The sequence below is a fragment of the Pan paniscus genome, chromosome 13 (genome assembly GCF_029289425.2).
Source record: "Pan paniscus chromosome 13, NHGRI_mPanPan1-v2.0_pri, whole genome shotgun sequence".
NCBI classification, from domain to species: Eukaryota; Metazoa; Chordata; class Mammalia; order Primates; family Hominidae; genus Pan; species Pan paniscus.
In genome coordinates this window covers 134,143,936-134,157,615 of record NC_073262.2, presented here as the reverse complement: position 1 = coordinate 134,157,615, position 13,680 = coordinate 134,143,936, and the positions used below count along the sequence as shown (strand labels likewise).

General features: G+C 55.9%; 1 protein-coding gene across 3 annotated transcripts in view; it reads left to right on the top strand.

Annotated features, from left to right (window-relative positions):
• Positions 1-13,105, top strand: part of NMUR1 (neuromedin U receptor 1) — an 80,947-nt gene extending 67,842 nt beyond the window's left edge. For 2 of the 3 annotated variants that reach the window (XM_034955361.2, XM_034955362.2), the window contains 2 exons: positions 7,239-8,133; positions 10,834-13,105. In XM_034955361.2, the coding sequence (XP_034811252.1) occupies positions 7,239-8,133; positions 10,834-11,216 (1,278 nt within the window). In that variant the 3' untranslated portion in view covers positions 11,217-13,105. Of the gene's footprint in view, positions 1-5,266; positions 5,878-7,238; positions 8,134-10,833 lie in introns of those variants that run through there. The other variant, XM_003821867.4, reaches the window with a different exon arrangement.
• Positions 13,106-13,680: the final 575 nt, after the last annotated feature.

Genomic DNA, 13,680 nt, shown 5'->3' with positions numbered 1-13,680 from the left:
TGGTTTGTTCTGGCTGCTTGGCACCTGGGCTGTCTGCCAGGGGCTGTGGATGACCCACTGGGTGGGGAATCTGCCCCTCCTCCCCTCCAGAAGGCTGCAGGACCCATGCTCACCCGACCCATGCAGCGAGAGTGCAGCAGCAGGACCTGACTTTGTGGCATCCTGTCTCTCACCCCGGGGCAGGGGGTCCAGGGCAAGTGCTTCAAAAGGCGGGGACATGGTCCCAGCCTGGGGCCAGTGTCCACGGGATGCCGGGTCACACTGCCAACCCTTCTAGCTGCAGCCCCACCGTCTCCCTGCCCCTCCAGCCTTCTTGTTGATTCTGTGAGCTGCCGGATGTTTTTCAGGAAATCCGGCCTAAATCAGCTGGAGCCAGTTTTGATTTTTGAAAACCAAGATCCTTACCTGTTGCAGTAGCTTACACCTGTAATCCCAACACTTTGGGAGACCGAGGTGGGTGGATCACTTAAGGCCGGGAGTTCAAGACCAGCCTAGACAACATGGTGTAACCCCGTCTCTACAAGAAATACAAAAATTAGCCAGGCATGGTGGCGCATGCCTGTAGTTCCAGTTACTTGAGGGGCTGAGGTGGGAGGATCGATTGAGCCAGGCAGGTTGAGGCTGCAGTGAGCCGAGATCGCACCACTGCACCAGCCTGGGTGACAGAGTGAGACCCTGTCTCAAAAAAACAAACAAAAACAAACAAACAAACAAAAAAACAATTCAACAGGAGGATCTTCTGGCACCCTGTCTTTCAGTCTTCACATACCTGGCCTTCTCTTAGCTTTAGGCCAACTGTGCCCATGCTGGTGCCCGCTCCTCCATCACACACCCTCAGTGCACCTGCCTTTGGTCCCCTTTCCCTGTGTCCAGCAGTTGCTGTTGATAGGCCCAGCACTGTGTACTTACCTCCTGATTCAGTCTTTGTTCCTAAGAACACCCCAACCCTAGAAAGACGCATTCCGTATGCGTGCACCACTGTCATTTCATCACCACTTTCCGGTTCTTTGATATATTTCCTCCAATTTAATGTTATTCCCTTTGTAATGCTGACCTTCCTCGCACTCTGAATATTTACTGCTTTAGTATCTATTGGCTGTGGCAGCAGCCTGCCTTGGGAACAGGCAATAATGGAGAAGGTTTGGAAAAGAGTTGTTGAACTGACTAAAAGTGGCCTGCTTTTTAAAAAGTGGCACGATGTGCCAGTGATTCTAAACAATGTTGGTGATAAAATATTACTCCTGCCAGGCGGACTGCCTCCTTAACACCTACTCCCTGGTAGGCTACTGCCTATTGGACAGGGGGAACTAATGGTATTCATAGAACACTTCTAAACTCAACCAGAACAGAAGCATTTAGTGGTAAAGAAGCATTATGTCTGCAACTGACTCTCATAGTCCCCCAAAAATATAGGAATCCTTTGTATTATTCTTTCAACTTTCCTGTAGGTCTGAAATAATGCTAATATAAAAGGTTAAAAAGGTCAGGGCTGGGCGCGGTGGCTCACACCTGTAATCCCAGCACTTTGGGAGGCCAAGGTGGATGCATCGCCTGAGGTCAGGAGTTCAAAACCAGCCTGACCAACATAGCGAAACCATGTCTCTACTAAAAATACAAAATCAGCCTAGTGTGGTGTCACGCACCTGTAATCGCAGCTACTTGGGAGGTTGAGGCAGGAGAATTGCTTGAACCGGGGAGGTGGAGGTTGCAGTGAGCTGAGATCACACACACCATTGCACTCCAGCCTGGGCAACAAGAGTGAAATTCTGTCTCAGAAAAAAAAAAAAAAAGTTAAAAGGGAAAAGAAAAAAAACTACTAAATCAAACACAGCAAACTGCTGCAGACTAACAAGTTCCTGAGTCCTGATGCTGGTCACCTGTTGCAGGGGGAGAAACTTTTGTTCTGAAACCTCCCTCTGATCATGACTATGAGAATTTATAAATGGGAAGACCCCAAGAGGAGCTTCTGTAACACACCCAAGTGTGGTGTGTTAGCTGGGAAGGCTGGTGGACTTGAGGGTGGCCTTTATTGCTTGGAGGAGTAGGTGCCAGGAGCACCCTGTGGGCACACAGTAAGATCTGGCCCCAGTCCAGGGTAGCATGAGGGACACACAGACCCTAGACATGAGAGACACAGGCTTTTTCTGGCCTTCTCACTGTGTGACTTGAACATGTCCTCCCTTTGGCCACAAGCGGAGGTTGGGGCCTGGTACACAGGCTGAGCCCCTGTGAGGAGGTTACCGGCTCCCTGTGCCCAGCACCCTGCCTGAAGCCTGTGAGCTGGCTGTCTCTGGGCGAGCTCAGGAACAGGCCTCACAGCCCTCAGGGGGCAAGGGGCTAGACAGTCCCCAGTGGTCCCCTCTAGGAGCAGGAGAGGCAGGGGCGATGCTCCCCGGAGGTCTCCTCCGCTGCTGGTCCCCACCTGGCTGCAGGGCCCCGGCTGCCTGCACTGTGGCTGGGCTCCCTGCAAGCCTGTGTGCTCTTTTCCACTGGGACTCAGCTCTCCTTCCCGGGGTGCTGGGGACCTTGCCCTTCCAAACCCTACTAAGGACAGCTCCCACCCCAGCCCTGCCTCCCAGCAGCTTTCTGGTATCTTCCAGAGAATTCCAGGCTCTTCAACCCTGCACTGAGTGCTTAAACCCACATTATCACTCTTAATCCTCATGGCATCCCTGAAGGACAGGGGCTATGTTTGTGTTTAACAGGCAAAGAAGCTGAGGCCTGAAGCACAAAGTGGCTTATCTGAGGCCACGCTGGCAGAATGCGGAGTCTCACTCTGGCCTCACAGCCTCCAAAGCCTGTACTCACCATGTTCCCTGCCTGGCTTGACCATCTCTCCCACCAGTTTCTGTGAGCAGACCAGGGCTGGTGGCTCAGGGAGCATGGGTGCATGATCACACAAAAGCCACGTGGCTCCCTGAGGTGCAATCCCAGCCCCCAAGTTCGGAACCCCATCACCTGAGGGGCCCAGACCATCCTCCTCTAGCTCCTGGCCATGGCCAGGCTGGGACCCCACAGAGCAGAGCTGGGTAGGGAGCTCTCTGACTTTGGGAGGTGCCCTGATGGGTACAGCGACTCTCACTTGCTTCGGATATTTACTGTTCTTGTTCTCCATGTTTGCCCAATGAAGCCTAGTGATGGGGGTCCTGGGTGATCCCCATTGCCCAGGCTGCAGAACAGTGCCTCCCTCCTGTCTAGAGCTACAGTGTCCCCAAGCTCATCTCATCCTCTCTGCCTCCCCTCTGTAGGCAGTAAGTGGGGTGGGGTTGGGGCGTTTCTGGGGGAACCATGGGCTTGCCAGGGGCTGCTGGTCAGCCCAAGGCTGAGAAGGTTCTGGTTTAAGCCTGGCCTGAGTTTAAGCAGCCCCTCTTGGCTCTCAGGGACTCAGCAGGATGAGGAGGGGATACGGAGCTACTTACATGCCTCTGGCCCCATGAGTCCTGCACACGCCTGGGACTTGGGTGGTATCTCAGCAGCTCCTGGAGGTCCCAGTGGCCCTCCCTGAATGCATTTGCTGTTGTGCAGAGTTGGGTCCTTGGCCCCCTCATCTGGGCAGACGCCCACCAGCCAAGCTTAGGAGATGGATGTGTACACCCAGAAAACTGGGGGATGCCACCTCAGGACGGAGCAGGAGCAGCAGGATGTCATACGTTTCTGATGGGACGCTATCGTGGTGGCCTTGAGCTCAGGCCCAGAGGCCAGGGCCCCTAGGGCCCTCTGCACAGTGCGGAAGTGAGGGGCCACAGCCATTGTGGCCACTGAGCCTCTCCTTTTTGGGGGCTGCTCTTTAGCCTTTGATGGCTGCTAATGTTATGTGAATGATGCAACCCGCTGTAGGAATTCCTGACTGGCAAGAGTCATTCTGCCTCTGCAAGGCTGGGTGGGTCCTTCCCCATCCCCTCCAGGGTTGTGTGAACCAAAGGGTCCACAGGGACTTTCGGACTGCTCAGAGTCTGTGCAGAGTGGTATGTGTGTGTGCGTGTGTGTGGTGTGGTATGTGCAGAGTGATGTGTGCATGCATGTGTGCGTATGTGTGTGTACATGCATGTGCATGTGTGTGTGTGTTCCAGTGAAGGGCTGGGGTCCAAATGCTCCTCACTTGCTAAGAGCAGCCTGTGATGCCACAGTGGGCTCTGTTGCTGAGTGATGTCATCCCTCCTTGCCCGTCTGTTGTGCTGGCAGCCCTGTTACTGAGGATTTCTCCTGGACTAGCTCATCAGGGGCTGAGTAGTTAATTCCCAGGGCACCACAGAATCCTTTCTCCCAAGGCCCTGAGGACCACGTGCCCCTGCACTTCCCACAACCGTCCCCTGCCTGGGACTCTGTTTACATGTGGAGTTCCTGGGAAGGCCGGCCTGGTGCAGGCTCCTTGAGGGCCTAACTCCCATCCCCAAGCCCAGACAGTGACTTATGGAATTGGGGGGCAGTGGGGAGGAGGAGGGTGCAGGAAAGCTGGGGGAAGGAGGAGCCTCCAGTTGCCACTAAATGGTGACAATCCCACCCCACATTTCTTGAGTGTTGGCCATGTGCCAGCCCCTGTGCTGAATCTTGGCGCTCAGTGTCTCATGTCACCTTCACAATAGTGGCGATGGTGGTTAGCCCATTCTACAGGAAGGGGAACTGAGGCACACAGAGCTTCTGAGCTCACGGTGGCCTCTCGGGGTCCTGTGGCTTTGTAACCTCTCCTGGTGCTCCTCAGTGTGATTCTGGGGCATGGGGCTCTCCAGAGGGCGTTTGTCAAACATGAGGATTTCTGGGCCTTGCCCAGGCTAAGGAGACAAAACTCTGGGCAAAGGCCCCGGAACCAGCATTTTACTCTGTGTGATCCGTCATTTCTAGGGTCCCTAGAAGTTTCTGATGAAACAGCTTCCAGCTAAGGAGCTGATTGCAGGACTAGGGAGTGGGAGCAGGTGAGGCACTGGGATTTGCATGTGGGCAGTGTGGGGGAGCAGGAGGCTGTGGCTGGGCATTCTTAACCCTTCCCTAAATTCCCTCCATCCTTGTCTATACCCCCACCCTTGGTACAGTGATGGGGGCAGAAGAACATTTGAACGGATAAGGGGGACAGTATTTGGGGCTGAGGACAATGGTGAGGAGAGGGTGGCCCAGGGAGGCAGGTGAGGAGTGGGGAGGTCCACCACCAGGCTAGACTTTGGTGTGCTCTTTTTCAGAAGGCAGTGGGGGGGCCCCAAGGAAGGGTTTCGAGGGGGTAATGGTCGTTGGTGGCTGTGGGAGGATGGACTGGAGGGAGAATAGGGGGCTCTTGCCCAGTCCTGCAGGGCCGAGCGCCTGGACTCAGGGACTGGAGGCCCCGAAGGGAGCAGCGGGTGAGAGGGGCTGCGGAGGCTGCAATCATGGGCCTTGGGACGGAAGAAGAGGCCTGGAGCCTGGGAGGATGAACCGCACCGGGGCATGTCGACTTCAAGGGGCTGGTGGGCCGTCCCTGTCCTTGGAGGTGGGTCTGAATGGGGGGCAGGAGGAGCTGGAGGCCGCAGGGAACCGTGACGGCGTTAAGCTAAACTCAGCACGCTGGAGGGCGGGAATCACATGTGAGCCCCAGGTCTCTCGGGCTCCTCCTCTGCGGCTCTCTGAGGCTCAGTTTTCTCATCTGTAAAACGGGTTGTTGTGAGGGTTCCGTCAGATAACGCTGCTTGTGGAAGCGTCGCCTCCGACGGCCGCGTCCTCCGCCAGTGCGGGAGGGGGCGCCGCCCGGGCTGCGGGGACTGCACTGCCCCCTGGCGGCGTTCCCGGCCGGACAGGCGGGGCGTCGGGGCGCGGGCTGGGGCCGCTGTCAGTCAGTCCACTGGCTCCCGCGCCGCGTCTGTGTCCGTCGCTCGGAGGGTGAAAGCCGGGGTCTCGCGGGCCGCAGGCCGCATGGTAGGTGCGCAGGCGCCGGCGTGGGCTAGGGCGCGGCAGCTGGGCCGGGGCTCGGTGCGGGCAGGGTCGTCCTAGGGCGGGAAGGGTCCGAGGGCTCCGTCGGGGCGCCCCCCGTCCCTGCCACCGGGGAGCCTCGCAACTTCTCGGGTCATTTGTGTCTTCCGGCCAGGGGCGCCGGGGGGCTGCGGGCTTGCGACCCTTCCTCGAGGACCAGGGCGCCTCCCTCGAGGACCAGGGCGCCTCCCTTGAACCCGGGCTGGCGCCTGCGCGTTCCCAACTGGTTCCCGAGGCTCCCGCGCTGCTGTGCAGCGGGGGTGAGGGCGGGCGGGAGGAAGGGTGTGGGGCTCAATAGAGGAGAGGGAACCCCAGAACTGGCAGTGCCAAGGGCGTCAAATATGGAGACTGAACAGTTCAGGTGACAGAAAACAGAAAAAAGAATCAACTTGTGGATGAAGCATTTGTAGTGTTTAGCCTTGACACTCCCTCACTTGACTCTCATAGTGACTGGGTCCCCAGAGCAAGGGGGTGATCCCCGTGCCCTTCCGTATGCCAGGCAGGCCCTGTGTTAATGCCTTTAATGGATTAAACTCCCTGGATCCTCCTAATAGGGAAACAGCCTCAGAGAGGTTACCTCGCTAAAGGTCACACAGCCTGGAACTGGGGAGGCTGGATTCGAATCCAGGCAGTTGCTTCCTGAGCGCTTGCTCTTGAAGACCCTGCAATACCAGGCATTGTGCCCATTTTACAGATGCCCAAACGAGTGCCTCATCTAGCATCATTGCTTGAAAGAGGAGACACCCAAGATCTGTCATTTACTCAAAGGTTCCAATAGATCATGAAATTTAAAATCAAAACCCCATGTGTTTTTTTTTTTTTAATGTAGATTTTTACTTTTTCGTTGTTTGCTTTTTGTTTTTTTGAGACAGGGTCTTTCTCTGTTGCCCAGGCTGGAGTCCGGTGGCACAATCTCCGCTCACTGCAACCTCTGTCTCCTGGGTTCAAACAATTCTCCCGCCTCAGCCTCCCAAGTAGCTGGAATTACAGGCGTGTGCTACCACGCCCGGCTACTTTTTGTATTGTTAGTAGAGACGGGGTTTCACCATATTGGCCAGGCTGGTCTTGAACTCCTGATCTCAAGTGATCCGCCTGCCTCGACCAAAGTGTTGGGATTACAGGTGTGAGCCACTGCACCAAGCTTATTTTTACATCTCTGACTTGTGGATGAAAGAGTTTTTTCTTTCTCAGTGGTGCCTAAAATAACGGTCATCATAGCGCTAATGTCACCTTTGGCTTGATGAGTGAGGACAGAGCCAGCATTCCCTGAATGATCTTTCTGGGCATCTCTCCCCTCTGTTCCACAGACTCCTCTCTGCCTCAATTGCTCTGTCCTCCCTGGAGACCTGTACCCAGGGGGTGCAAGGAGCCCCATGGCTTGCAATGGCAGTGCGGCCAGGGGGCACTTTGACCCTGAGGACTTGAACCTGACTGACGAGGCACTGAGACTCAAGTACCTGGGGCCCCAGCAGACAGAGCTGTTCATGCCCATCTGTGCCACATACCTGCTGATCTTCGTGGTAGGCGCTGTGGGCAATGGGCTGACCTGTCTGGTCATCCTGCGCCACAAGGCCATGCGCACGCCTACCAACTACTACCTCTTCAGCCTGGCCGTGTCGGACCTGCTGGTGCTGCTGGTGGGCCTGCCCCTGGAGCTCTATGAGATGTGGCACAACTACCCCTTCCTGCTGGGCGTTGGTGGCTGCTATTTCCGCACGCTACTGTTTGAGATGGTCTGCCTGGCCTCAGTGCTCAACGTCACTGCCCTGAGCGTGGAACGCTATGTGGCCGTGGTGCACCCGCTCCAGGCCAGGTCCATGGTGACGCGGGCCCATGTGCGCCGAGTGCTTGGGGCCGTCTGGGGTCTTGCCATGCTCTGCTCCCTGCCCAACACCAGCCTGCACGGCATCCGGCAGCTGCACGTGCCCTGCCGCGGCCCAGTGCCAGACTCAGCTGTTTGCATGCTGGTCCGCCCACGGGCCCTCTATAACATTGTAGTGCAGACCACCGCGCTGCTCTTCTTCTGCCTGCCCATGGCCATCATGAGCGTGCTCTACTTGCTCATTGGGCTGCGACTGCGGCGGGAGAGGCTGCTGCTCATGCAGGAGGCCAAGGGCAGGGGCTCTGCAGCAGCCAGGTCCAGATACACCTGCAGGCTCCAGCAGCACGATCGGGGCCGGAGACAAGTGACCAAGATGCTGTGTAAGTGTCACGGCTGGGAAGAGGGGCTGAGCCAGGCACTGGGTATGAGTTTGGGGCTCCTGGGGCCTGGGAGAAGGGGCTGAGTATCTGGGTTTATGGGGGACGAGGAACTCCTCTAGTCTTGTGTGTGTGTGTGTGTGTGTGTGTGTGTGTGTGTGTGTCTGAGTTGCACTCCTGTGTACTCATTTAGATTACCCTACTAGAATCTTACACCAAAAATACCTGTTAATGGCTAACGGTAGGATTGTGTAATTTGTGGAGTCCAGTGCAACATGAAAATTCAGGGTCCCTTTTTCAAAAATGAATAAGAATGTCAAGACAGCAACAACAGAGCATTAAACCAAGCCCAGGACCCTGCTAAACTTGGGGCCCTGGCTCTGGAACCAAAACACAGAAAGGGCAGGGCATGTGGTTGGGCTCCAGGATGACAGAAAATGGGATCTGGACCCTCCAGGTCTCAGGTCTCTCCTCTTCTTTTTTTTTTTTGAGACAGGGTCTTGCTCTGTCACTCAGGCTGTGGTGTGACCACGGCTCACTGCAGCCTCAACCTCCCAGGCTCAAGCGATCCTCCTACCTCACTCAGCCTCCTAAGTAGCTGGGGCTACAGGCACGTGCCACCATGCCTAGCTAATTTTTTCATTTTTGTAGAGACGGGGTCTCACTATGTTGCCAGAGCGGATCTTGAACTCCTGGTCTCAAGTGATCCTCCCACCTCAGCCTCCCAAAGTGCTGGGATTACAGGCATAAGCCATTGCACCCGGCTCTCTTTGGTTATTAACGTGTCTTGGCCTTGTTCTTCTCGGCAGCAGCCTGTGAGGCATGGCCACCGGCACGCCATCTTCTTTCCTGAGGAACTGCTGTCTTTCCTTAGAGATGAGTGAAAAATCCCAAGAAGGATTCTGATGGGCGTGGCCTAGGTCATGCCCCACCTCCTGAGCCAGAGTGGCAGGATGCCGAGGTGCACAGCCCCCAGTGGAACTACACAGTGAGATCTGGGGGGAGCAAAGTCCCCCAGAGAAGGGGAGGAGGGTGTTGGAGAGGCCAGGTGCTGAATTTCCCCCATGCCATGTCTGCGGTTCCCTGGGAACCGCAGGAGTGACCATTTGTCTAAACAGCCCCATCCCGAGGCGTGTCTGTGAAGGCCGGGCTCAAGGCACAAGGGATCAGGCCAGAGACCTGCGGATTAGGGCAGGCCAAGGTACTGGGATGAGGCTCTGGATCTCTGTGGCCTGGACCTGGCTCTTTTTCAAAAGCTGTGGCCCTGGGGAAGCAAGACAAACTGATACTAAGCTGATCAAAGATCCGCCCCATCCACCTACCTGCATCCCAGCTCAGCCCCACCTCAGCAGAGCCTGAATCAGGCCAGTGGGGTGAGCCAGGTCAGCAGAGGGCCACTGAGACTTTGGACAGAGCCAGCTAACTGGGGGCCACCCCATCTCCAGAGTGACTCGCTCCTCTCGCCCCTCAGACACCGTCCCAGAGCTCAGTCTCTTGTGCAGCTCCTGAAACGGGGCTGACCCCAGAGCTATGTGCATGCCTCCCAGCTCTGCACGGTGAAGCCTGTGCTCGGGACCAGCTGCCCACTGCTGCCCTGCCTCCTGCCTACTACCCCGTCCCCTCCCTGAAAACATGGGTGGGCAGAGTCTGCAGTAGGTGCTTAGCTGGGGTGGCTCACCCCTGGAAGGTGGGCTTCCTGCTTGCTGGCCTTCTCTCTTCCCTCCCTCCCTCCCTTGTCCACTTTCCGATGGCCCTCTGTGCACCAGGCCAGGGGCCAGGGAGGTTGTGAGCAACGTCCTTTTTGAAATCTGGGATTATGAGGAAAACCATGCTAGGGTATGATGGGGAAGATACTGCCCAGGAAAGCTAGTGAGTTGCAGCAGCAAACCCAAGAAACAAGAAACAAAAATCACAGCTGACCCTGTGGCAGAGACCCAGGGAAGGGCATAGTTGGGTAAGAACAAGGCAGGAGGGATTTGGGGAGAAAGAGTGAAGGTTTGCCAAACTCTCCTTCCTTTTGTTAGGGAGGGGGTGGGCAAGGGCCTGGCAAGTAAGATGGGGGGCAGGTTAGTGCAGGGCAAGACATTCAGATGGGCCTTGGGGAGCTGGGGGCTGGAGCTGAAAAGGCCGGGGCCAAGGCAGGCAGTGTGTGTGTGCGTGCATGTGTGTGTCTGTGTGTGTGCATGCATGTGTGTGTGTGTGCATGCGTGTGTGTGTCTCACTCTCCCTGGCCCCATGACCTCCGGTCTGCCGCTCTCTGAGCACGTGCCCCATTCTTCTTTTCTGTACTTATGCATCAGCAAGCATGGCCCCCAAGTGGGCATCCAGAGTGGCCCTAGCCCCACAGCTTGTATCACCCCAGAAGCTCAACAGCCACAGCTAAGTGTCACCCAATTTCATATTCCAGGGTGAGAGAATCTGATTGGGCCGGCTGGGCTTAGGTGTCCACACCTGGTCCAATTGGCTGTGGTCAGAGGCAGGGATATGCCCCATTGCCCACAGTCAGTGACCATGGTGAGGGCAGCCTCTCTGAGAGAGGCATGGCCAGAACAGGCAAATTTCCAGAAACTTCCACCTGGGTGATAGGTGAGGGTGGCCTGTGGGATAGGAGAGGATGTGAAAATGGGTGACCCAAACTGAAGCCCAGGAAGGCAGCTGAGGGGCCTCGGGCGGGCACTCGGCCTCCCTTCTCTGTCCCTGCAGTTGTCCTGGTCGTGGTGTTTGGCATCTGCTGGGCCCCGTTCCACGCCGACCGCGTCATGTGGAGCGTCGTGTCACAGTGGACAGATGGCCTGCACCTGGTCTTCCAGCACGTGCACGTCATCTCCGGCATCTTCTTCTACCTGGGCTCGGCGGCCAACCCCGTGCTCTATAGCCTCATGTCCAGCCGCTTCCGAGAGACCTTCCAGGAGGCCCTGTGCCTCGGGGCCTGCTGCCATCGCCTCAGACCCCGCCACAGCTCCCACAGCCTCAGCAGGATGACCACAGGCAGCACCCTGTGTGATGTGGGCTCCCTGGGCAGCTGGGTCCACCCCCTGGCTGGGAATGATGGCCCAGAGGCGCAGCAAGAGACCGATCCATCCTGAGTGGAGCCTCAAAGTGGCTTCACCTGGAGGGGCCAGAGGGTCACCTGGAGCTGGGGAGACACATCTGCCTTCCTCTGCAGGGATGCCTTCACGTACTGTCCCTAGTTCAGCCTAGAAATTCTGACCAGCACCTCAGTTTCCCTCAGAGGGAAACAGCAGGAGGAGGGATCCCTGACTACTGAGGACTCACACTGACCAGACGCCACACCTTGTGCTTCTTATCCCTCCACTGCCACTCCCCCAGTTCAAATCCTTACCCTGCAGAAATATCACAGTTAGCTGGGGCTCAGCAGTCCTCCCTCTGGGGACTCCCTGCCACCACTGCCAGTTTCTGAAACGGTCCCACTGGGTCCTCACTGTCCTTCCCAGTTCCTGTTCAGGTTCTGGCAGGGGCCCAGGGATCCAGGGGACCTGGTTCCAATCTCAGCCCTGCTGTCACCACCTTGTCATGCGCCATCAAGCATATCAGTCTACCTTTCTTTTTTTTTGAGACAGAGTCTCACTCTGTCGCCCAGGCTAGAGTGCAGTGGCGCGATTTTGGCTCACTGCAACCTCCGCCTCCCGGGTTCAAGCGATTCTCCTGCCTCAGCCTCCCGAGTAGCTGGGACTACAGGCGAGCCCCAGCATGCCCAGCTAATTTTTTTTAATTTTTAGTAGAGACGGGGTTTCACCATGTTGGCCAGGCTGGTCTCAAACTCTTGACCTCAGGTGATCCGCCGACCTCGGCCTCCCAAAGTCCTCGGATTACAGGCATGAGCCACCACACCCGGCCAATCAGTCCACCTTTCTAGGCCTTGGTTCCTTGCCTGAAAAATGAAAGAGGCGCTGGCTTTCCACAGTGTCATGCTTTGGCACTTTAGCTATGGTTTTCTTTCTGTGTGTGTGTAAGCCACTGCTTATAATAAAACCAACAATACCCTCAGACTGAAAGGGCGGAAGTTATTATCTGCATCTTTATCAACCCCAAGCCCCACTTCCTCCCTGACCTCCCCATGCCCTCCCCAGCCTCTCCCAGCACAAGTGGGGCAAAGCCAGCATGCAAGCAGACCCCACCACCACAGCCCACCTCCGTCCTCACATACGTGCAGGCTGGCTCGGGAGTCCAGTGAGCAGAGCATTGGACTTGGCTGGCCAGAGGGTCTCTGAGGGCAAGAGACATGGCCAACCAAGGGCAAGGAGTGACCCTGTGGAGGGTTCTGCCGAACTCAATGCAGTGAGAAGAGGGACAGGGACAAGTCCTTGAAACTGAGCCCCATTCTGAATCCCTGCAGGCCAAGTCATTGCTCAGCCAGGACTCAGTTCATGGAGGAAACTTGTCCTGCTGCAGTCCTGAGTCTTGTCCTCCTGAGAGGAAGCCCTGGCTTCCATGGCTGGGAGCTGGAGGATGACCTTCGGTCGGTCTGTCTGGGTTCTCCCTGCAGACAGCTTCCTAGCTCATGCCCATAGCTCATGCTCCCTGCCGAGAAAGTGGAGGACGTGGTACAGGGTTGCAGATGTTTAGTTTTAAAAATTCAATTATAAAAATAATAAATGCTCATGATAGAAAATTTGGAAAGTGCAAATAAGCAAAAATGAAAACAATTTTAAAAATGTAAAACCTCTCTTGCCAGGGAATAGGGGGAAGGGCAAGTGAGGAGTTCTTTAATGGGTGAAGAGTTTCAGTTTTGCAAAATGAAAAAGTTCTGGAGATCAGTTGTGCAACAATATGAATATACGTAACAATACTGAACTATACACTGAAATGGTTAAGATGGTACATTTTATGTTATGTGTATTTTACCACAATTTTTATAAAAAGAGGATTAAATCTAAAGGAAAGAAAAAATTAAAACCACCCATAACTTTACTCTGAAGCAGTAACAGTGGCATGTTTCCTCCTAGTGATGTGTCATATGGTGGTTTTATTTTATATACACAATACACATACGCAATTTTGTATCTGGCCTTTTGTCCAGTGGATGTTCTATCCAAGCTCACGCTTGCACTCATTTGACTCATGGGATCCACTCTGATGGGCCTTGGCCAGCCCCGGGGGAGTAGGACTCGCATAAACCATCTGGGTGAATTCCCAGATGCTGGCCAGGAAGGCCTGGATGCCCCCTGCCTACTAAGTCCCTGGCTCGGGGGAGGAAGAGCCATCCTGTCAGTCCTGCCCAGTGGACAAGTTCTGGGAGAAGCACAGGGGCTCCCGGACAGAGAGCAACAGAGGCTGGGGGTGGGGAGTGGGGACACTGAGGACAATGGGAGAAAATGGGAGAAGTGGGGACGTCGTGGAGGCCAGAGAGTGGATGAGGGAGCTGAGGGGAGGCTGGTTGACGGAGGTGGTTTCCTCAGTGGGGGGCCCTGAGCCTGCCCTGACTTGAATGCACACAGTCAAGCCCTGAGTGGGGACAGCTCCTAAGAAGTGGGCCTTGGGGGAGGGTGGGGGATAGGGGAGGGGAGTGACTGCAGGGGCAGGGAGATT